Below are 24592 nucleotides of genomic sequence, written 5' to 3' on the forward strand. Positions count from 1 at the left end.
CAGAGTTATGCAGTTACATTAGTTACAATGAGTTACAGCAAAGTTTTTGAAAAGTTTGAAAAAGTGTTGTTTTTTTCTATCTGAAATAGCGGGTTACGCGGTTTCATTGGTTACAACTGGTTACATCGGTTACATCGAAAATTTTCATTAAAAATCGAGTTTTCAGGTCGATATATGATCAGAGTTATGCAGTTACATTAGTTACAATGAGTTACAGCAAAGTTTCTGAAAAGTTTGAAAAAGTGTTTTTTTCTATCCCAAATAGCGGGTTACGCGGTTACATTGGTTACAACTGGTTACATCGGTTACATCGAAAATTTTCATCAAAAATCCAGTTTTCAGGTCGACATATGATCAGAGTTATGCAGTTACATTAGTTACAATGAGTTACAGCAAAGTTTCTGAAAAGTTTGAAAAAGTGTTTTTTTCTATCTGAAATAGCGGGTTACGCGGTTACATTGGTTACAACTGGTTACATCGGTTACATCGAAAATTTTCAAAGTTCAACATCAAAAATCGAGTTTTCAGGTCGACATATGATCAGAGTTATGCAGTTACATTAGGTACAATGAGTTACAGCAAAGTTTTTGAAAAGTTTGAAAAAGTGTTGTTTTTTTCTATCTGAAATAGCGGGTTACGCGGTTTCATTGGTTACACTGGTTACATCGGTTACATCGAAAATTTTCATCAAAAATCGAGTTTTCAGGTCGATATATGATCAGAGTTATGCAGTTACATTAGTTACAATCAGTTACAGCAAAGTTTCTGAAAAGTTTGAAAAAGTGTTTTTTTCTATCTGAAATAGCGGGTTACGCGGTTACATTGGTTACAACTGGTTACATCGGTTACATCGAAAATTTTCAAAGTTCAACATCAAAAATCGAGTTTTCAGGTCGACATATGATCGGAGTTATGCAGTTACATTAGTTACAATGAGTTACAGCAAAGTTTTTGAAAAGTTTGAAATAGTGTTTTTCTATCTGAAATAGCGGGTTACGCGGTTTCATTGGTTACAACTGGTTACACTGGTTACATCGAAAATTTTCAAAGTTCAACATCAAAAATCGAGTTATCAGGTCGACATATGATCAGAGTTATGCAGTTACATTAGTTACAATGAGTTACAGCAAAGTTTTTGAAAAGTTTGAAATAGTGTTTTTCTATCTGAAATAGCGGGTTACGCGGTTACATTGGTTACAACTGGTTACATCGGTTACATCGAAAATTTTCAAAGTTCAACATCAAAAATCGAGTTATCAGGTCGACATATGATCAGAGTTATGCAGTTACATTAGTTACAATAATTTACATCAAAGTTTTTGAAAAGTTTGAAAAAGTGTTTGTTTTTTTATCCCAAATAGCGGGTTACGCGGTTACATTGGTTACAACTGGTTACATCGAAAATTTTCAAAGTTCAACATCAAAAATCGAGTTATCAGGTCGACATATGATCAGAGTTATGCAGTTACATTAGTTACAATGAGTTACAGCAAAGTTTTTGAAAAGTTTGAAATAGTGTTTTTCTATCTGAAATAGCGGGTTACGCGGTTACATTGGTTACAACTGGTTACATCGGTTACATCGAAAATTTTCAAAGTTCAACATCAAAAATCGAGTTATCAGGTCGACATATGATCAGAGTTATGCAGTTACATTAGTTACAATGAGTTACAGCAAAGTTTTGAAAAGTTTGAAATAGTGTTTTTCTATCTGAAATAGCGGGTTACGCGGTTACATTGGTTACAACTGGTTACATCGGTTACATAGAAAATTTTCAAAGTTCAACATCAAAAATCGAGTTATCAGGTCGACATATGATCAGAGTTATGCAGTTACATTAGTTACAATAATTTACATCAAAGTTTTTGAAATGTTTGTAAAAGTGGTTTTTTTTCTATCCCAAATAGCGGGTTACGCGGTTTCATTGGTTACAACTGGTTACATCGAAAATTTTCAAAGTTCAACATCAAAAATCGAGTTATCAGGTCGACATATGATCAGAGTTATGCAGTTACATTAGTTACAATGAGTTACAGCAAAGTTTTTGAAAAGTTTGAAATAGTGTTTTTCTATCTGAAATAGCGGGTTACGCGGTTACATTGGTTACAACTGGTTACATCGGTTACATCGAAAATTTTCAAAGTTGAACATCAAAAATCGAGTTATCAGGTCGACATATGATCAGAGTTATGCAGTTACATTAGTTACAATAATTTACATCAAAGTTTTTGAAAAGTTTGAAAAAGTGTTTTTTTTTCTATCCCAAATTGCGGGTTACGCGGTTACATTGGTTACAACTGGTTACATCGAAAATTTTCAAAGTTCAACATCAAAAATCGAGTAATCAGGTCGACATATGATCAGAGTTATGCAGTTACTTTAGTTACAATAATTTACATCAAAGTTTTTGAAAAGTTTGAAAAAGTGTTTTTTTTCTATCCCAAATAGCGGGTTACGCGGTTACATTGGTTACAACTGGTTACATCGAAAATTTTCAAAGTTCAACATCAAAAATCGAGTTTTCAGGTCGACATATGATCAGAGTTATGCAGTTACATTAGTTACAATGAGTTACAGCAAAGTTTTTGAAAAGTTTGAAAAAGTGTTTTTCTATCTGAACATATTGTAAATATCATTGGTCACTCATATTTTTACTGTTGTCCTGACATCAATTTGTTTTACACAATTCTTCCTATTAATGACCATTAATTCTGACCCAATTCTTACGGGCAATTAATCCTGATTTTGTTTTTTAGAGTTGTGCCCCGTTTTAGACTGAGAATTTTCAATAATCAAACTTTTACGTACCATCATTATCTATCGAAGGTATTCATTTGAAACCTGATATCTTTTTTCATTACTAAGATGTAAATGATAAAAAGGGTCAGATTATCCTAACATATTTATGGAGTTATAAAACGTTCAAAGAAAATTAACCTTTTTCAAAGTCATATAACTCATATACTATCCAAGATATTCAACGAAAACTTGGATGATATATTCACTGCTACCACTGCTATCTTACTGTAACGCCTCATTTCTGTATATTGCTTATCAAATTTTTGGAATACAATAAAAAAAAAGTATCAACGATAACATGGCATGCATATCACTCTTGGTATAACTCTATGTGCAATATTTTTCTGACTTAAGGTTTATCTCAAATATGACTTATGTTATACAAACCAGCATCTATTGTATACTACTTGTATCTAACACTGAGAACAGCTTGACGGGAACTTTTTGAAACGGGCTCTTATTCAGTATTTTGACTACGTTTTTTGCCAACCCTTCCTTTTAAAATCTTAATAATAGACTATAACGAAGTAAAAATGGGAGTTAGATTAATAAACATTGAAATGCAACAAGCATAAATAAAGAAGCATTTCTGTGTGTTCTCCTATAAAAATTGTTGCCATAGTAACTTCAATTTGTGTTTCTTGGAGAAACTGACTATTAAGTTTTAGGCAACTGAAACGAATATGAATACATTAATAACCAAACTATTTTTATGTTTACATTTTAATTGTAAATGAGGTGTAAATTGTTGATAAATTAATTTGAGCGGCGAGCGAGCTAGGAAAAATTGTCTAAGCACAAGGAAATTAAGTTGACAGCTTGTTACCATGACGGCTGCAGGAGACTTTGTTCACAAATGTTCACAAATATTTTAACAGTGAAGATCTTATCAGAACTTTTTCATTTTATCGAAGTCAATTCCAAAACTTGGAAAGCAACATGTTGTTCTGTTATTCATTTTGGCTTGCTATTCTGAAATAAATTTGATTGAAAAAAGGCTTTCTTGTGTTGCCATGTATATGTAAGGCGGTATAGTTGAATTAACATAAAAAGAAGCGAAGTCAGATGGTCAGCACGCTCAGCGTATACGTGTCTACTGCTTCAAGGTGGAATAAATACAGGTCACAAACAGCTGTACAATTGAAGAAATACGACACGTATACATTTATGACATGGATGTTGCTGACATGCATTGTCCCATGACGTAAACGTTATGCAGACTGTCTACCAGGAACTTTTTTAATTAACGAATTACGTCCTCTTCCTAAACATCAGACTAAGATACTGTCACAGACAAAATGTTTCTATGTAAGAGCATGCATGCAGGTTTGTCTTTGTTTACAAAATCAGATATTCAGATCAGTATCAATGTTGGCTCTCAAGCGCCTGTATAATACAACAGCTTCATCCGCGTTGAATGGCGGAACCAGATTGTTTTCACGCATAATGTTGATACATATGTCATACACATTAGCATGACAGCATATCGATGAACGAGGTTCCACCTCGGCAAGACAGGCATCAATGTCCCTTCCAGAGACTGGACACAAATAATCTCTCGTATTCCATAAACTTGGATGGTTGAACATTTGTCTAGGCTGGCCAGACGGGGAGTTGCTGTTCGATGATGGTCTGATGGTATGATTGTCCCACATTGATACTGCTAAATCAAGTTCCGCCTAAAAATAGAAAAGATGATCACCTGATAAACGCAAATAGAGATTGTTTCTACATGTATATGTCGCTGTGCTTTGTACACACCCATATGGCAAAATCATCGATTCTGGCACAATGCACACATCAAACTGTTATTTCCAATCTCTCTCTCTCTCTCTCTCTCTCTCCCTCCCTCCCTCCCTCCCTCTCTCTCTCTCTCTCTCTCTCTCTCTCTCTCTCTCTCTCCCTCCCTCTCTCCCTCTCTCTCTCTCTCTCTCTCTCTCTCTCTCTCTCTCTCGTCCGCTAATGCAAAATTAACAGCTTACTCCACCAACCATACGATATCATGATCTTTGATGGCGAGGAAAGTGGAACTCGAACCCACGACCTTCGATCTAGAAGCGAGATTACGTACCACTACGCTAAAACAGTCGGTAGAACTTCATAAAGTGGCAGCAAATAAGGGATTTGTAACGTCGTTTTTTACGTTTCAGCCGACACGTTCCCTAAGTATTTTTTCGTTTAAATGTAAAACTGCATAAAGAGCTACTTTATGTTTAAGGTATGTCTTTATCCTTGCACAATTTCGCCTATTTGCTAAACAGTACAATACTAATAATAGCTGGCATTCTGTTTGCTTGATATGAACATTTCTGGCACGAGGATGCGTGCCCAACAGTAACAGCAGTTACGATGCTTGTCAAGTAAAGTCCGTTGGACACACATTCGAGTGTCAGAAATGTCCATATGAAGCAAAACGAGTGCGAGAAATATGTTCTCAAGTGATTTTATAATGATAATAAAAACCAACCGTTTAAAAATGTTTTGGAAGACTGCACTACACAATACCAATCGAACTAAAACGTTCTTTTTGCCTTAGACTGTACGTACGTTTATTTACAAAAAAAAACATGAACGAAATACTCCCGACTACACTTACTTGTATCAATGCCATAAAGCAAAACCTCACGAGGTGCTTATCCAACTCGTTCCCAGAGAAAACCTGGTCTTCTGTAGACCCTTGAATAAATCCATCCAATACTGTATGTGCTGCCTTCGCAGATACCCCCACCAACATTCAATTCGTTGATTTTGTGTACTTGCTCCAGAAATGTAAGCCATGTCGTTCCTTCTAAAATTCCGTTGCATTTCTCGAACCAACACATTTTCAGTCCCAAAATCACCCCTGACCATATATGCAGTGCCTCCGTGTTTCTCTACGGTTTCCAGGCAGTAGCCAGCGACTACACGGGGATTGTTGTTTGTCTTGTAAACATTTAACCACAAAATCTTCCTGCTGAAACCACATATACAGCCGTGTATGCACAGTCCATACGGTTTTAGTTTATCATATCCATCAATATGCCATAAATAATTTGGTCCAGATGAGAAGCAAGACCGTCTTGTAAAGCGCCTGGCAGTCCGATGCTGAACACCTGAAGAGTACAAAATTATATCATACATGTTATCAACAATCTTGCAAAGGATATTTACTATAAATATTGTCTTTACAAGTTTGAACGTATACAATGTACCGAGGCGCAAAGGTCGTATTGCAAAATAAGGACACTGTTTGGTTTTGGGATTTCGGAAATTGAATTGCATTTGGATGCTTGTAAACATGATGATAATGAACTGGCATATGCAAGTAATACAAGATGGATCCATCGGTTTAATTATGGACGGGAGGGCGTCAAGAATCATGGCCCGCCGGATCGCCATTTCACCTCAAATTTTATATCGTGTCAATCTTAAATGTTTGTGCTGTCTCTTTACATATTTCCATTGTGAGACAAAGTGGATTTGTGCCTTGATATACGCATTGATCAACCTAAATAAATCACATGCTATAAACTGTTCAGTTTTTTGTATTGAACGTCTGGTTTGTGCATATGTTATATTATTTGATATCGACTGTTCCAATTCCACTTTACTTTACTTTTATTTTTAAACATTATCAAATAATTGTGGTTAGGTTAGGGAATAATGTATGTTAAAGCATTCAGACATACAAAAGATGGACCACGGATAGTCAATAGCTAAATGCACCAAGAGGGGTCATTAAAAGGCATGTCCGGAAATATGCCGGACAAATAGCTTGCAGGACAAACGTTGCCAGTATGGTTTCTACTGTTGTGTGACAACTGATATCCATGACTACAGGTGGACCTCCGTGAACCACCAGTCTTCGTAACACAGTGTTATTACTGAGTCACACCAATGACTGCCGTTTGAGAAATCCGGGGTATCCGTAGTACCGTACTATCACCGGTAAAAACCAGGCTATCACACTCAATACTAAAACTAAAGTACAAAAGTCTATCACGGCAAGGGATTATCAACGCGGACTGAACTCCTATGATGTCCGTTACTATCAATAACTTTCCATGGTGTCACTGGGCTAAACCAATTTCAATGATGAGGGCATCTTTCAGCATTATTGCAACTAAATAATATGGATAAACACTTATGAAACCTTTAAATGACGGTATATATGCCACTGTCGGACCGTATTTGGTACAAAAACGAATATGGTACAAATTTGTACCATATTCGGCCGAATATGGTACAACTGTCTAATTGTACCATATACGTATCTGCAGTTTTGGGGTAAAATGCCTGACCAAATATGGTACAAACTTGTACCATATTCGGATGAAAAATGTACCACATTCGTTCCGAATATGGTACACACTCATCATCGTCATCGTCATCATCATCATCGTCATCATCATCATCATCATCATCATCATAACTACAATTTGCATCAACGTCATCAATACCATCATGAAAATAATCATCATCGTCATCATCATCATCATCATCATCATCATCATCATCATCATCATCAGCATCATCATCATCATCATAATCATCATCATCGGCGGCCGGTAATCATTGGCGTCAACATAATAAAAAACTTTTTTCATCATCATCATTATAATCATTATCATCGGCCGATAAACATCGCAGTTATCATCATCACAATCATCAAACCCCAATCATCATCACCATTGTCATCATCATCAATTACATCATCATCGTCACCATTAACGCCATTATCATCATCATCGTCATGATGATGACAAAAGTTTTGATGATGATGACGACGATCAAAATTACCGTCATCATCATCATCACAAACTTTTATCATAATTGTCATCATCATCACCATCATTATCACCACAATCATCAAGGTCATCATCATCATCATCAACACCATCATCATCATCACCATTATCATCATCGTAATGAAGATCACAAAAATGTGATGATGATAACTGCGATGTTTTTCGGTCGATGGTGATGATGATGACAAAAGTTTTGTAATGATGATAACGACGGTCAGCACATCATCATCATCATAATCTACCGATAAAAATCGCCGTCAGCATCATCAAAACACATTTGTCATCATAATCATCATCATTATAATAATCATCATCGACCGATAAACATCGCTGTCATAATCATCAAAATACGTTTGTTATCATCATCATCATCATCATCATCATCATCACATCAATTATCAACACCCCAATGATCATCATCGTTGTTATCTTCACCAACACCACCATCATCATCACCATCAAAACCAACATCATCATATCCATTATCATGATCGTAATGGTGATCACAAAAGTTTTTTTTGTGATGATAATGACAGCGATGTTTTCGGTCGATAATGAGGATGTTGTGATGATGATGACGACGATGAGAATATCATCATCATCATCGGCCAATAAACATCGCCATCATCATCATCACAAATATTTTGTTATCATCATCATCATTATCATCATCGTCGGCCGATAAACATCGCCGTCATCATCATCTAAAATCTTATCATCATCATTATAACCATCATCATCGTCCGATAAACATCGCTGTCATCATCATCCCAAAACGTTTGTTATCATCATCATCATCATCATTATCATCATCATCATCACCACAATCATCAAACCCCAATCATCATAACCACTGTCATCATCATCACCACCACCATCATCATCACAATTTTTTTACCATCATCATCATCACAAATGTTTTGTCATCATCATCATCACATATTCATTTTACATTTTGTATTTTATAATTTGTTTCATTCAAGAGATTCAACAAACTTGTACTTTTTTCATTTATTGGTATACTGACAGGATTTTTCAAAGTAATATTGAAGAACATAGAACAGCATTTAAATTTTAATCCAACTGTAGCATTTTGACCAGACATAATATACATATATACATTCATTTTAGTAGCAGCCAAAATATCCCAAATGTGCTTCGTAAAAAGTTACCATTAAATGAGCAAATGACAACAAATTTCCGGTAGAAGAACATAATCATCAATCACAAAAATAACATAACAGGTTTCCAAACACCGATATACATGTATATTTCACCTGTAATGTCTGTACATGACATCTATGATATCATACCAACCGATTCCACTAACACGCAAACGCAGCCATGCGTTTGCCCATTTTGGCCCCTTGATGATTTCTTTTATTGCCGAAATAAGACCGCTGTTTCTGCCCGCTCTTGTTAATAGGAAACGAACGCTAACAGGATTTCTGTTACTAGTATCTAGTCCAATATCCGGCCGAATGTAAATTCTAGGTGTTTGCAAACTCATTGACCTTATTAAATCTCTAAAGGGTTTGCCGACCTTCGCCAACACAAACTGGATTGACGGGTTTGATTGTATGCAGAACTTAAAAATTTCAACTTGAATGTGAAGTGGTAACATCAGAAATGGAAAAGTCGTTCGCCTCTGTGCCCTCCTATTGTTTATCATATCTTGAAGCTCTTTCAGGGCTGAACACACAGAGACGTCACCGTTGTCGCCAGAGTCACCGTTGTCGCCGGAGTCACCGCTGTCGCCAGAGTCACCGTTGTCATACGACTGTTCTAAGCGTGATATTATGTCCTTGTACACGCGTTGATTGATACGGATACTAACGTAATGCATGCCAAATCCTTCTGGGAAATACCCCAATGCAATTGTTCCAACATCACCATCGAACTTTCCATCTGCTGACACAATTGATGAGTGTTCTAGTCCTCGGGTACAAACTACCAGGCACTGCAAATTATATTCTCTCATAAGTGCAATGATCGTGAGGTTGTCGCCGTATGTCCCATTCTTAGACATATTCTTAACGTATTCATCAAATGTTTCATCATAGACAAAAGTTTCATAGAAATATCTGTTTTCTACAATGTGATGGACTGCTTCCTTACGTAAAGCATCTACGTCTTTGTATATACCAATTTTACCAAGTTGATGCGATATAGCAGCAAATTGACAATTTCCATCCGGATTTGGGTCCATGGCAATATTCACCCCATCCAACAACTGCAGATTTTCATGGTGTGTTGAAACATGATAGTACTTAGTTCTGTGATTTTGTTTCTCTGAGCGGTTCTGTTTTAATGAATGTTTTTTAATTTTTCGTTGTTTCTCTAACGCAACAGTTAGGCTAGTCATGTTTTCGACCCCAACCGATTTGCTTACGAATCCAAGTTCGGGTTTGTTCGGTACTTGAAATGACACGATATAAACACCATTTCGTTTTACTTTTTCTACCTTGCCTTCGATAACATATCTTTTGGTTGGCACCCTGGATTTTCGAAAGGGATAGCGAATTAATACTGTCTCTCCTACTTTGTACTTGCTTGGGGAAGTTGCGTTTTTCAACAGCGACCTGTAAGCCTTTTTATTTGCTCGCCGTATGGTTTTCTTTATTTCACGAGAACTATGACGTTCTTTGGTAAAAACATGACTTTTCCGTAGTAGGCTTCAAAGGGCGTGAGACCCCCAAGAACTCGTTTGAAACTTGTGTTTATGGCATAGGCTAAATCTTGAAGCCCTTCGACCCAGTTAAATCCACGTTTACTTTTTGTTGCAAATAGAATCTTGGCCTTTATAACACTGTTTGACCTTTCACACTTGCCCTGTGATTGAGGATGATACGGCCTACTATTGATCATTTTGATGTTGTACTTGTTCAACAAAAGTTTCATACTAGGGCCTTTAAATTCCAGTCCGTTGTCACATTGGATGATGTCAGGGGCAAGGTTAACCATCAACACGTCCTCTAATGCCTTTGCAACTTCACGCGAACTCTTCGTTTTCAGGGGTTTTGGCATAACGTACCTAGAATAAACGTCCACGACTTGTAGAATATAACTGTATGTGGACCCCTTGTAGCTAACACTTTGATTTTTCATGTTAATTAAGTCAATCTGCCATCTTTTGCCTGGTTCCTCTTCTGTAATTGTCTTTGGCGTTGGCTTGTTTGTAAATCTCGGATACTTCTCATGGTAATACTTGCTATTGTACAGTATTTCAAGGATAGCTTGTTCCGAGAACCCCGTGTAATTTACTTTCAGTTTGTTGTAAATAACCCTTGCTCCACATCCTTTGTTTTCCATGAACATCTTCTCAACAAATCTAGGAAGATCTTCTTTCACAAGGACTTGCTTTCCGCCACACAATAAAGAACCCCGGTCACCAAGCTCGAAGTCCTTACGTTTTCTAATCATGGCCAAACAATTATTCTCTTCAGGTGTCCGTTTCTTCACAGGGACATCGAACGATCCGTTTAAACATCTGACAATAATGTCGTACTTCGACCTGGGCAAGCACCCTAATTGCTTCCTTTTTCTCCTAATTGCTTCCTTCATCTGAAATAATATAATAAGTTATTATACATTTATACTTCATTAGTTAATAGAGCTTGTATTGAACACCGCGTGTCGAAAACGAATGTCTCACGACATGAGCTGAGCTAAAATCACTCGTCTGATAGCTCCGCTAAAATTTACAATCCGAACTTCCGGGCAATATGCGCAATGAAAGTAGCAAGTACTTCATGTAAAGTTTCATTGAAATCCAACCGAATTCAAATTCAGGGGAAAAATAGCGGGCAAACTTATGGCGGTCAACGGACAAACGGTCTGTAGAAACCAATGCTACGTGGATGGAATGGATATAAAGAAGGGGCCCTGGGGGCCTAGGTCGCTCACCAGAAGTCACGACTAGGCAGGGTTCGAAGGTCAAAGACCTATAAACTCCATAAAATTTAAAATGTTCAAATCTACAGATTAAAGGAGCTCGATCTGATTTTGGTGGAAAATACACTTTCGAAAAAAATTGTTTCCAAAAGTCGCTATTAATGATTTTGTGAATTGTTTGGGTTAATCTAAAAATACTGACCAGAGGACATTGCATGACATCAAATACAATCCGAAAAAATAACAAGATTTTTTATTTTTCAATTAAAATACACCAAAATTGGTATTTTTGTCCTATTTATTGAATAGGAATGGAATAGGCCGAAAATATCGCGTTAGTAGATCTAACGCGAAATCCATTTTCCATGCATTTTCAGTTGTTTTACGATAGAATTTCTTCGATATAATTCAATATCCTTTGGTCAGTAGTTTTAGATTAACCGAAAACAATTCACAAAATCATTAATACTTTAATAGCGACTTTTGAAACAATTTTTTTCGAAAGTGTATTTTTCACCAAAATCAGATTGAGCTGTAATAACTGTAAGGAAAATAAAGGCAAAAGCTTCAAAATTAAGTCACTTGGTCAAGGTTTAATTCATCAAAAGTCGAAAGTTCAATAGAAAATGTCACATAACAAATATCAAAGCTCTGGGCAAAGTGGTTTTAGAGAAAAAGATATATATTTTTAAATTTCTCTATATAATAATTATATAGTTAAACTAAGCGTTTTTGTACCAAATACTGTCCGACAGAGCAGTATAAGTATTTCAAGTATGTTTTCATTTATTTTATGCTGCTTTTTACTTTAATTTTCATTTTACAGTGATTAGCGTTTATTTTCTGGGTTATATGGAAATCCACACAGTCATTTGAACGTAAATGAACTAAAAAAGCATTGCAATTTGAAATGCTAACGTCTGACAAGCTTTACCAGTCGGTATATAATTTATTTATGAATCTTTAAAATAAATGTCTGTTTTCATGGGCAAATCTTGCCCAATGTTTGGCTTGGGAGTTCGTGCATTTTGTTTTCAGAAGAAAAGTTAACAAAAATGAAACAGTAGAAGTATGCAGATGTATATTATGTAAATATTCAACACAGGCACGGGACGGTGCCAATTTTTACCCCAGGGGCATAATTTGAACAATCTTAGTATAGGACCCCAAAATTATGTCACATACCAAAATTATGTCACATACCAAATATCAAACCTCAAGGCCTTGCAGTTTCGGACAAGAATATTTTTAAAGATTTCACTATGATTTGCCTTTTCGTTGCCATGACAACCAGAGTTCTTCATGAAATGGAATTCTTTGAACAACTTTGGTAGAGCTTGATGCAAGGACTATTCCTGCCAAGTTTCACTGAATTTGGCTTAGCGGGTTAGGAGGAGAAATCGTTTGAAGAAATTGTTGACGGACGCACGTACGGACGCACGCACGCACGGACGATGGACAACTTGCCATCACAATAGCTCACCTTGATCACTTTGTGCTCAGGTGAGCTGAAATGTATCTTGAGAGCTGATGATGGACAACATTTTTCATGAAGTTTCATGACTGTAGCTTAAATATTTTAGCAGTTTAGGAGTTACGCACCCGGAAGGAATGCCACGGACAATTGGATAGACGGACGGACAACTGCAAATGCACTCTGAGGGGGGGGGGGGGGGGGGGGGGGGGGGGGGCATAAAACATAAAAATCAATGCATGTTAAAACATCAATGCATATTAAGACAACTGAAAATTAAAATTATGTACAGTACTTACTGTCAAGAATTCTTTTGAAGTTTGAAGAAAGTTTGGATTTCAATTCTTTCTAGTCGAAAATCACAACTTTTCTTGCCGACCGCCAAGTCAAATATGGTTACTGACTTCTGAGTAAGACTCGTGTGCAAAATTCCCGCCTTTTTAAAGCGGCACGTTATCAAAGAAAAAATCGGAAACTTCAAAGCTTTGTCGGCTTCTCAGCAATATGACGTCGGAACGACAAATCAACTTTACAAAGTAAGGCCAAATAAAACATTATGTCTGGTTCCGGTGACATGCCCCCAAAAAGTAGGTAGGGTAGGTCGGCATTTCTTTTTATTTTATTTATTTATTTATTTTTACTGATGCTGAGTGAAAGGTGATATAATAACGTTATTTTAATGTATATTTTGTGTGATTAAAGTCTTCTGTGCGTGCAACACTAAGCTTTTTATGTACTGTAAACATGCATAGTGTGCAAGCTGGAGGAGTTTTATGCACATTTAACCCTATAGGTTTAATAATTGTTTCTTTCTGTACGTGTTATATTTTGAAAATATAATTCGCTATAAACGAGACCATTTTCGGTGCTTGCTATGACTAGTACAGTATTTATGCAATTATATGGCAAAATCATGGGTTGTAGAACATTTTAAATTGACTGAATATCAGCGTAAAAAGAAGTCGCAGGGAATGCTTTACGTTGAATGCTTTAGTGCTGTGCAAATTCGTACATTTATTTAAAAATATGAGGTTTTGATTCGAACCTTGCCACAAGATCAATGTATTTCTATTTTCAAAATTTACTTTCCCTTAATCAAGACAACATATTATAGATTCAAAACTTAAACTAAAATTATTAAGTTTTGTTTTATTTTTAGAATGTTTACATGAACGCTTTAAAAACGTTCTTTAAAATATTGAGTAAAAAATCGGACCAATTTTTTCGTATTCAAATAAAAAAAAGTTTAGGGTCGGGCGAAAAAAATAGGTAGGGTCGGGTCACCGGAACCAGACAATTTTTTTCTTTTCGCCTAATGTTTAGGAATACAGTCACACCTGTCTAAAGCAGCCAGTCAAACATCCTTATTTTTGGAGAGATATATTCATTTAAAAGAGCTCAAAATCTCTTAAATCGGATTTTGGTGAAAATACACTTTCGAAAAAAAAAGTTTTAAAAATTTGAAAATTGCTATTAATGATCTTGTGAATTGTTTGGGTCAATCTAAAACTACTGACCAAAGGATATTGAATTATATCGAAGAAATTCTATCGTAAAACAACTGCAAATGCATGAAATATGAATTTCGTTAGTTATTTTTTCGGCCCAATTTCTTGTTTATTTTTCGGATTTTCTCATGCAATATCTTCTTGTCAGAAGTTTTAGATTGACCCAAACAATGCACGAAATCATTAATATGGCTGACGCGACGTCATTCGACCAATCGAATGCGACGTCGACATTCCTGCAACGACGTTTGCTTAAAGCAATCATATCTGGACAAAACCTACCAATTATTATTAAAATGTATTAAAATATAAGCATTAATACCGAGGGGTATTAAACGATCAAATTTTCCAAGAAGCGCTGGCGCGCTTCATGGATTTGCTCGCCTACCTTTACCCTTACAAGTTCACACTCTATGAACATAACCAAAATGCGATAATCCTCAAACTTTTACAGAGTTACCTGGAGCAAGCACGTCTCTAGTCTTAGAGTACTAGTACTTAGTAACCAGTACTAAGCAGATACATTCGCCAGTAATTGACAACTGCCCTACTTGAAACAGCGGTAGGGGAAGAATGGCCGTAGAAATCATTTCGTGACCAATCTCCACGAAAGTATCTGGCCCGCCCGGGAATCGAACCCAGGCCGCCTGCGTGCCAATCTGACGCGCAACCGACTGAGCTAGCCGGCGAAACAGTTACACAACCAGCAAAATCCATGTAAAGTGTGGTTAGGTTAGCTGTTTCTGTTACTGCTAGTTACGACGACGACGACGACGACGACGACGACGACGACGACGATGATGATGATGATGATGATGATGATGATGATACTTTTGTCACTTCCAATATTAGGTTAATACAATGTATTTGAGTTTGAAAAAAAGTTTACACATTGGCAGACTATTTCATTTATTAAGAAATACATAATTTATGTACCATATACGTAGGCCATTTTCATTTTATGAGTTTTTTTGGTATGTACCAAATACGTTTTGGCGAGCATAGAAAAACTTATTCCAACCGAATATGGTACAATGTTTGTACCATATTCGGTCGAAAATTGTACCATATTCGGTCGAATATGGTACATTTGTACCATATTCGTTTTTGTACCAAATACGGTCCGACATGCCACTTTGTGTAGCACAGAATGTTAGTTTTACAATTTCAACTACAGTCGATATAATGGATTATTCTCGCCAGTCCGTAATACGTACCTATAGGGTCGCATATACGGAGGATGGTGGCCACATCGTGTGTCCGTACGCTCAATCCATTCGCTACGCATCGTTGACGCATGATTCTGTAGCCATGAGTGCGTCCAGAATTCTCGATCGAGTTGACAACGAAGTCAACAACAGAACGAGCGTCACTGTACACTCTTCGTCGCAACGTCAACGATCTAACTATTCTGTGAAAATGACGTAAACTGATTTGAATTTCATGGCTTTCCCTCAAAACGATGACAATATTAGAATAAGAAAGGCCTTCTTGAAAGTAACTTGATATAAGGCTATCCCTGTCTTCGTCCATATTATTCACGTTTGTTGACTACAAATGGCGTTTTAGTATCAGGGGTACTAACCGTGTTATTACCATAAATATGCAAAGATGGAACGGATGTTTTGATTGGCTAAACTAAGTTGTGGCCACAATTTAGCAAGTTGTGGCCTCAAGACTTGAAGTTACTAATTTGTGGCCACAAGTTACTAATTTGTGGCCACAAGTTACTTAGTTGTGGCCACAATTTAGCAAGTTGTGGCCACAAGTTACTAAGTTGTGGCCTCAATTTACTAAGTTGTGGCCACAAGTTACTAAGTTGTGGCCTCAATTTACTAAGTCGTGGCCTCAAGTTAGTAAGTTGTGGCCTCAATTTACTAAGTCGTGGCCTCAAGTTACTAAGTTGTGGCCACAATTTACTAAGTTGTGGCCACAATATAAATTAAGTATTGCGGATGCCACCTCTGTGCCACCGTAGAAATGTGCATACCAACTTTCTTGATGTTAGGGTAAAAACATTTCCCTTATTGCGTTTTAAGATAAATCTAACTCAAATTCCTGGCGTTGTTGTTATCGTGCCACTATCTGGATATTGACAATATTTTTTCTCTTTTTACTTCTATTTTACTAAGACGGATCAGCTACTGATCAATGGCACTGGAAATCTGCATATCTACTTTCATGATGCTATGGTCAAAACATGTTCTTATTTCGTTTTAAGATCAACCTAACTAAAATTCCTGGCGTTGTGGTTATCGTGCCACTATCCGGTTATGAAAAATATGGCAGTAGGTGAATGTGAGCCATGTCTACGTCATCCAATGACGCGACCGCAACGTCATACCTGTGAATTTGTAGCAGCCAAATCTTAGGAAGTATTGAAAGTAAACAAACTGAAATACAAGGTCGCCACGTGATACGAGATTGATAGAACAGGTTCAATATAATTAAGCACAAACAGATTTATTTTTTTCATATCAAAACGAAGAAATTGAAAGTGGAAATGCTATATGCTATAGCCTTACCCGTGTAAACTTTTTATGGTTTTGAAGGCCAAGCAACCTATCAGAATAAAATTAACGTTTAAACCTCACAAAAACTGAAAACCTGGTACTTTTACGGCAAAAACGACTCTCAAACAAACTAACGCGCAATGCATTTTACAAAAAATGTTGTTTAGGCAAAACTTTAGGAAGTTTGATCCACCGCTGTTTGTAATCTGCGTTTGACTTAATATTGCTTTTCTATGGATTACAACCCCACAATTTTCGACATTGTTTTCGGTCTTTTCTAAAATCATTTTCGTTTATTTAAGTGTGTTTCTGCGTACTTGATTCTGGTATTGAATCCGTGCTTGCCTTGTTTTATTCTGTTTTATCTTGAAAATCTTTTCTTTCTTGTTATCAGTCGAGATTTTCTTCTGTGTTGACTTATTTTTTTTCTTAGTCTTCATTTAAGACTTTCTAATATGATTGTAGTTTTCACCAGATTCATCTGTGATAGACACACTTTAGTTTCGAGGAGCCATTTTGCTTTGGCTTACACTTACGACAGATAAATTCAGAATGAGCCAAAACTTATAAAACTCTGATCAGCATTGGAATGCTTCTTATCTTTGAGTATCAAATGCATTTTTGCAATTATTTGGTCTCTCTGTAGATCTCCTGTATTGATCTGGCATTTAAAACAAATGGTTTCGACAATGTATATTTAAAAATCTCTTAAATGAACGTAGGAAAAGTTGCATACTGTTTTTCTTAATCTTAAGATCTATTAGCACAATAAAGTACTAGTAAACAATTTTCACAAGATGTATATCAGTAGTATTTTTCTGATTTCACTTGAAAAATAGTAATGATTATCTTGTTAATATAAGAAAAGTATATTTCTTAATTACAGTCGAAACCCTTTGGCTCGGACTCGCTCGGCTCGAACTCCTCTTTAACTCGTACTTGATTTAGAAGACCGATTTCTTTAAACTGAAGGTTAACAATCCCGCTTGGCTCGAATTTTCCGTCGCTCGAAGTATTTTCGCCGGTCCCTGGGAGTTCGAGCCAACGGGGTTCAACTGTATTTGTAAAGATTAATTAATAACGACAACCTTGTTGTTTACAGCAATATTCGTCATAAGACTTCGTCACAATACTTGAAAAATTCACTCCGTTATAACTCCGAAACTGGGACTTTTGGTTAAGTTATTTTGCTATATTTTTTATACCTTCTTTTGCATAATTGAATGTTATGATCAACCTCAAATACTATGAATATTTCAATGTAATTAGTCTGCATGAGGGCTCTCAACGGAAGCTCTGAACTTTTGTTGGGGATGATGAATTACACTGATAAAACGTTACCAATGTTTCCATAAATATTTTCAACACCGCTATAGGCCGGCGCCTAGGGGTGGCCATGCCATAATACAACCAACAGGCACGGGCGACCATATTAATTCTTAAACCACTCAATGTAAATAAAAGGAAGTAGCAGTACGGATTTTTTAGCATTACCAACCAAAAACCTGTTAAAAACCTAGTCGATGGTAGTCATTGATGGAAATATAGGCACATCACCGCATTTTTTAGAATCACATCCTCCGTAGCAAAAAAACCTCATCACATGGAGCATGTTTAACGGTTATATATATATACACCTAAGTAAGTTCAAAATGAGCCGTGAAGTATGGTCGCATATAACGTCCGTTGGATAACCTAATAGCTTTCGCGAATTGTTTCTTGTTAACCACTTAACTTTCGCGATAGTTATCTAGCTATCTTGTTAATATTTGCGACACTTTTTTGGCAAGAAAAATATTATAAGACTTAAACAGGCTTGAAAGTGTCCAGAACTGCCACATTTTAGCTATACAGGAAACACAAACACTAACAGGTAAACAAGTTATGGTTTGCAAATTCCACTTTATAAGTAACACAATAACTGTTTAACTAGATGATATTTGTGTTGACACTTATCTATAAATGCACTTTTGGTTTCTAGCAGTAACTGGTTATCTAGTTATGGTTTGCGAATTCCACTTAATAAGTAGCATAATAACTTGGTAACTAGATAAGATTCGTGTCAAACATGATTCCACCCATAGATGATTTAAAAGGCCTCGACACGGTACTTATAAAACTGAGCGTATCGATAATTCAAGTAAGGGCAAATTACATTCATTCGGAGGTTACTTTCCAGTCTCAAGTGCCTTTTTTCTGTGTATTTACACATGACAGTGAATCAAAGCAAAGCATTATTATACCATTTGAGACCAGCGGTTACTTTTCCTTCTTTTATACACTTAAGCTGGATGTTTTGTGCTTTCAAAAACAGGCTGAACATGCTGGATCTACTCGATGCATTTTTAGATTATCTGCGCATGCGCGCACGTAGGCTTAAGACCACAAACTCCAAATAACTACTTCTATTCATGTCGTTTTAATCCATTTTTTTGTCTCAATGCGCTCTATATTTAGCAGAATGACGTCGAAACCATAAAAATAAATTGGTTTTGTTGCAGTCCGAGTATGTGTTTTTGTTTCTTCGGCTATTTCCGAAATGTAATTATTTATCCCGGCATTTTATTTTTAGCAGAATATAACTTTTTTTTAGATCGTTATATTTATCAGATTAATGAGGGTCAAGATAGGAGGCTCTGGTAGGAAGATAACATATTGATATTCACTCTGAGTTTACCCCATGATGTTTCAGAAATTATTACCGCAAGTGTCCCATCGCCTGCAGGATTTGTTATTATAACCTGACGTGACCCTAAAGCACGTATAACGTAATGGTCCTTTTTATTTGACTCTTATGAGATAAGAAACAAAAATAATTGTCTAAGTTTAAAATAGTTGTATCTCAGGTTTCGCATTGCTAATGCTTCAAATACTATATTTTAATTTACCTGCAACACAATAACAAGATACTATTCATTCTATGATTTTAGGCGTTTATATTTCTAATGAGATGTTTTCATTTTTTTCATAAAAGCTTCGTTCCAGTGAATTCTTGGCATAGTTTTAGACACTAGGCTTTCAATTTATATAAGCACATATGCCCTGATACGACAGTTAGTCATGCATACGTTTGGTGAAGCAAAGTAGTTCGGTTTAAACCTGTTCAACATCCAAAGTGTACGAAGCATTCATAACAGCACTAGTACTATTTCTACACAGGTATTTGCATAAAACATTAATAACATTAAATTTATCAATAAACTTTAAAAAGCACAATTATTATCTCATTCATAAAACAGACAAGTTCCGATAATCTAAAAATAGATTCAACTACATTAACTGACCGGTATTCTAAACATAGTTTCTACATACATTAACAGACCACATGTTTGTCCTCACCGCGGGAAAACGACTATCTGATAAGTTCTGCATTTTAAAAGGTATTATTGCTAAAGTTGCTCGTAAAAATAGAATCATTTTCCTTAAAGAATTAAAACTTGTAAGTTCATAAAACTTCTCTAACGTATGCTATCTAATCAAAACACCGAAAAATCTTTAGACGCGATTGAAAAGAGCATTTACTGTAACTTCAAATACATGGGGATACGTCGACTGAAGTGATAAACTGTGTATTTTGAATGGAATTATTGCTGAAGTTGTCTGTAAAAAAATGATTTTCCCTAAACAAAACGTGTATGTTAATAAAAGGAAATGATATATGTATGATGTATAGTATTTTCCTATCGTATGGCATCTAATCAAAGCAACGAAAACCCTTTAGAAACGCTTGAAATAAAGCATGCATTGTAACACTAAATACATGGTGATATGGGATTACGACGATTGAAGTGACATTTGCAAAAACAAAATGACACAAGACGCCATAAAGATATAGATATGTTTGTTTCCTCGCCCAGTGTGGGCACAAGCGATCTCGGCACATTTTTCACATTTATTTATGTGCCCTTCACCCATTCCCATAGTTCAAATAAAATTTGCAACTTCACATATTTGCCCGCAGATAGTCTTTCAGCGCCTCGCGCTTTGATTCTTTTTCATTTTCACCGCATTGTTTGTACTCCTTCACCGGATGTGGTCACTTTATCGAATGCACAGTGGATACCTTTAACCAACGTTTTTCTATCGTTGTTTAACGTTAAATGTGCAAGTGCAACTTTCTCCCTGTATATGGTATAAGGGGAAATCAGTGAAATCGCGTGAAAACTGGTCAACTGACTATAGAATATTCCATTTGTGATAAGAATGTGACATGATCTTCAGTGTTTGGTGTAATCACTCGTAAAATAGCACATTCAACTATCACATAAATTAACTGCACGATATGTAGTGTTTGCACATTTGAGAATATATTTTTGCATTTATTTTGCATTTTGCGACTTTTGTTAGTCTTCTCTACGACTTTAAATGATATAGATTTTACTTCGATTTAGCCTTGGCCTTTTTTCCAACGACAATCGTGCAACACATATTTTATATGTGAACGCTACTACACAATTTTCATTTCCACCTCGCCCAAACCTGGCTCAGTCCCATGTCGTGTAGCTCCGCTAATATCGTGCGACAAAAGAAAACAGAAGATTTTCAATGCAACATAAAAATCCGTGACACTTTCATGTCCATGGAGTATCTACCAATAATTTTGACTGAGTTGGTGATTAGCTCAATCAAAACAACGAACGATTCATGTGCACGCGATGCAAGTTTGTACTCCGGCAATAAGTACAGCCTAAAAGTCAATCATCAGCGATGTGATGCCAAAAATGACACATCATATCTAAACACATACGAATGTATATTCGTCAAGGACATTTGTAGATAAAAATAACACAATCTGACGTATTTGTAAGATTGTTATATTTATCTATGTTTTCTGAAGAAGATGAAAACAAACACTTTGACGTAACTGTAATACTATATTCTAGAATAATGTCTTAGATCAAAACACACAGTTTGACTTAATTGTAATATAGTATTCTAATATAATAATAATCATCAACGAATGTAAAGCAAGAAATCAAAACATAACATCAATCACTTTGATTGTTTGCGTATTCGTCTTCTTTGTGGCATTTCTACAAGGTTCAATTAAGCGGTGAAATTGCTTCAACAGAGAGAGAAGATTCTTAATCAAGAAAAACACTAAACTGTACGTGACTAACTGAAGATCTATCGCTACAAACAGACGGACGTACAAGAATGATCCTTCTTGAAAAAATATTTTTATAATACGTTTCGCAATGAACGAATATTTACATGTTTTGGGAAAGACGAGAACAAACTGGATGAAGCTCATCGACCAAATACTTAGAACAATATAGGTGACAGTTAAATCCTTCTGTACGGCAGATTCATCAAACAGTGCAAACAGTTCCATAATGTCAGACGCTTTTGCTATAAATTTAGTTAACATCAAACCTTTCGGATCTTTATAAAGACACAGAATCACAAACTTTATGAGAAAGATCATGAGCTCTTGAATCACAACGATCCATGTGAAATCTTCCATAGACAGAATCGTGTTGGCGAAAGACGTCTGCAAAACAGATTTTTTAAAATAAATCAAAAAAAAAATCAAGGGGAACTTTAATAACCTACCAAATACAGGCTGAAATTCTGACATTCAAACAAATGACTCAAACATAAGAACGGACCAGCTACTGATAAATGGCACTTGAAATGTACATACCAACTTAAATGACACATGTTCTTAATTTGTTTAAAGAAAAAAGTCTTACTAGTAGTCCTGGCATTGTTGTAATCGAACCACCATTAAGTCCTGTTGGGGAGACTACGGCAGTAGATTGTGTGGTAGTTATGTATACGCCATCCTTTGACGCAGCTGCAACATTATACCGGTGTATCTGTAGCAGCCATATGCAAGGCATGATAGTTATCAAGTAAACTGCAATACACGGTCGCCACCTGTTAGAAAATGGATAAATCAAGTCATCTTTGATCAAACATGATCATGCTAATGAAACACAAATAAATTAATGATGTATCTTCAAATTGAAAGATAAAATTGAAAAGAGAAATAATCAACTTTTAAATGCATTTTAATTGCTATGGCATAACCTTTTTATCGGTTTGTCCCGATTGTAGGTCTTGCAACCTTCCATAAGAAATAGAACGTTCAAACAACACAGGAACCAAAATCGGGTATCGGTTTCCGCAACCACAACTCTCCAACAGGCTAGCACGCAATGCATTATCAACAAAAGTCTAATGAAGCAAAACTTTAGCAAACAAGGTTTCGTCATTGTATGAGATGTTTGTTCGCTCTTTTCCAAAATCATTTTCGGTCGTTTAGGTTTGCTGTTGCTCTGCCTTTCTGATACGTTCTCCCTCATTTGTCGGCTCTGGTATTGAATGCTGTTTTTCTTTGTACTACTAATAATAGCTTGTTTTTGCAATTTATTGAAGAAAATCTTGCAATCCATTTAAACTTTATTTTCCAGGACCCCCAGAACAGATATTTTCGTTATCACTGACTTGCTCTTGTATAAAAACATTTTCATCTTTATATCGTTGTTAGAACTTCATCTTTTCTTTATTTTCTTTATTTCATTTTACTTACTTTTCTTAACCGCCATTTCAGATGTTTCTATAGCATAGTTAAACGTATCACAAGATTATTCTGTTGTAGACATGTTTTTAAAGATCCTTTTTGCTCTTACTAGCTAACATTAACGGTCGCAGGTAGTCGAATGATAAATTCAAAATAAGCCAGAGTTTTCAAAATACAGCAGTTTTCTGATCAACTTTGGAATGTTTCTTATCTTTGAGAATAACATGCATTTTTTCCAATAATATGGTCACGTATATCTCCCATATTGATCTGATATTAGCTTGTTTTCACCGTTAATATTAAACAAATAAAACTTTTTATCTTTTATAAGTTTTACAAACGTAGGAAAAGCTGCTTACTATTGTATGCTCTGCTGATCAAATTGAGCAATTAAGTACTAATAACGAGTTTTCATACAACATGCATCAATGTATAAGTATTCAAAAAGGGCATGCCTTCGGCTCAAAATAATGTAGTATGACTAAAAAGATGTCAGAAATATATTGTTATATGGAGAATGAAAATACACGTTGCTTAACTCATAAAGGAAGTTCAAAATGGGCAGTGACGCATATAAAGGGGAAGTTGTACATATCTGAGCAGTGACGCATATAAAGGGGAAGTTGTACATATCTGAGCAGTGACGCATATAAAGGGGAAGTTGTACATATCTGAGCAGTGACGCATATAAAGGGGAAGTTGTACATATCTGAGCAGTGACGCATATAAAGGGGAAGTTGTACATGTCACATTCTGTTCCACTTCAAGCAAGAGAGTGCACTTCATTTTTATTAACCATCATTCACCAAAACATTATCCAACCCATAGATGATGCAACTGGCCTCGACATGGTCGTAACAAAACAGCTGTGTATAAATAAGATAATGAAGGGCAAATTACGCCTTTTCGGGGGTGACTATTAGGGGCTACATGCCTTTTTCTTTTGAAAATGCCGCATTGTTTGTACTCCTACGGATGTGGTCACTTTATCGAATACACAATGGCTACATTCAACCAAAAACAGAATGATTGGTTTACTATTACCACTTACATGTGTGTTAATTCTTATTTTAATACTTGAATTATTT

At 35.9% G+C, this 24592-nt stretch overlaps 1 protein-coding gene across 1 annotated transcript; it reads right to left on the minus strand.

The window, feature by feature from the left end:
* Positions 1–10205: 10205 nt before the first annotated feature.
* On the minus strand, positions 10206–13041 carry LOC128213919 (KRAB-A domain-containing protein 2-like). The gene is made up of 2 exons (XM_052920036.1): positions 12964–13041; positions 10206–11150 (listed from the first exon to the last, which is right to left on the minus strand). Exons 1-2 carry the CDS (start codon positions 13039–13041, stop codon positions 10206–10208), a joined length of 1023 nt encoding a protein of 340 aa, XP_052775996.1.
* Positions 13042–24592: the final 11551 nt, after the last annotated feature.

This window comes from Mya arenaria, chromosome 2, assembly GCF_026914265.1.
Source record: "Mya arenaria isolate MELC-2E11 chromosome 2, ASM2691426v1".
NCBI lineage: Eukaryota > Metazoa > Mollusca > Bivalvia > Myida > Myidae > Mya > Mya arenaria.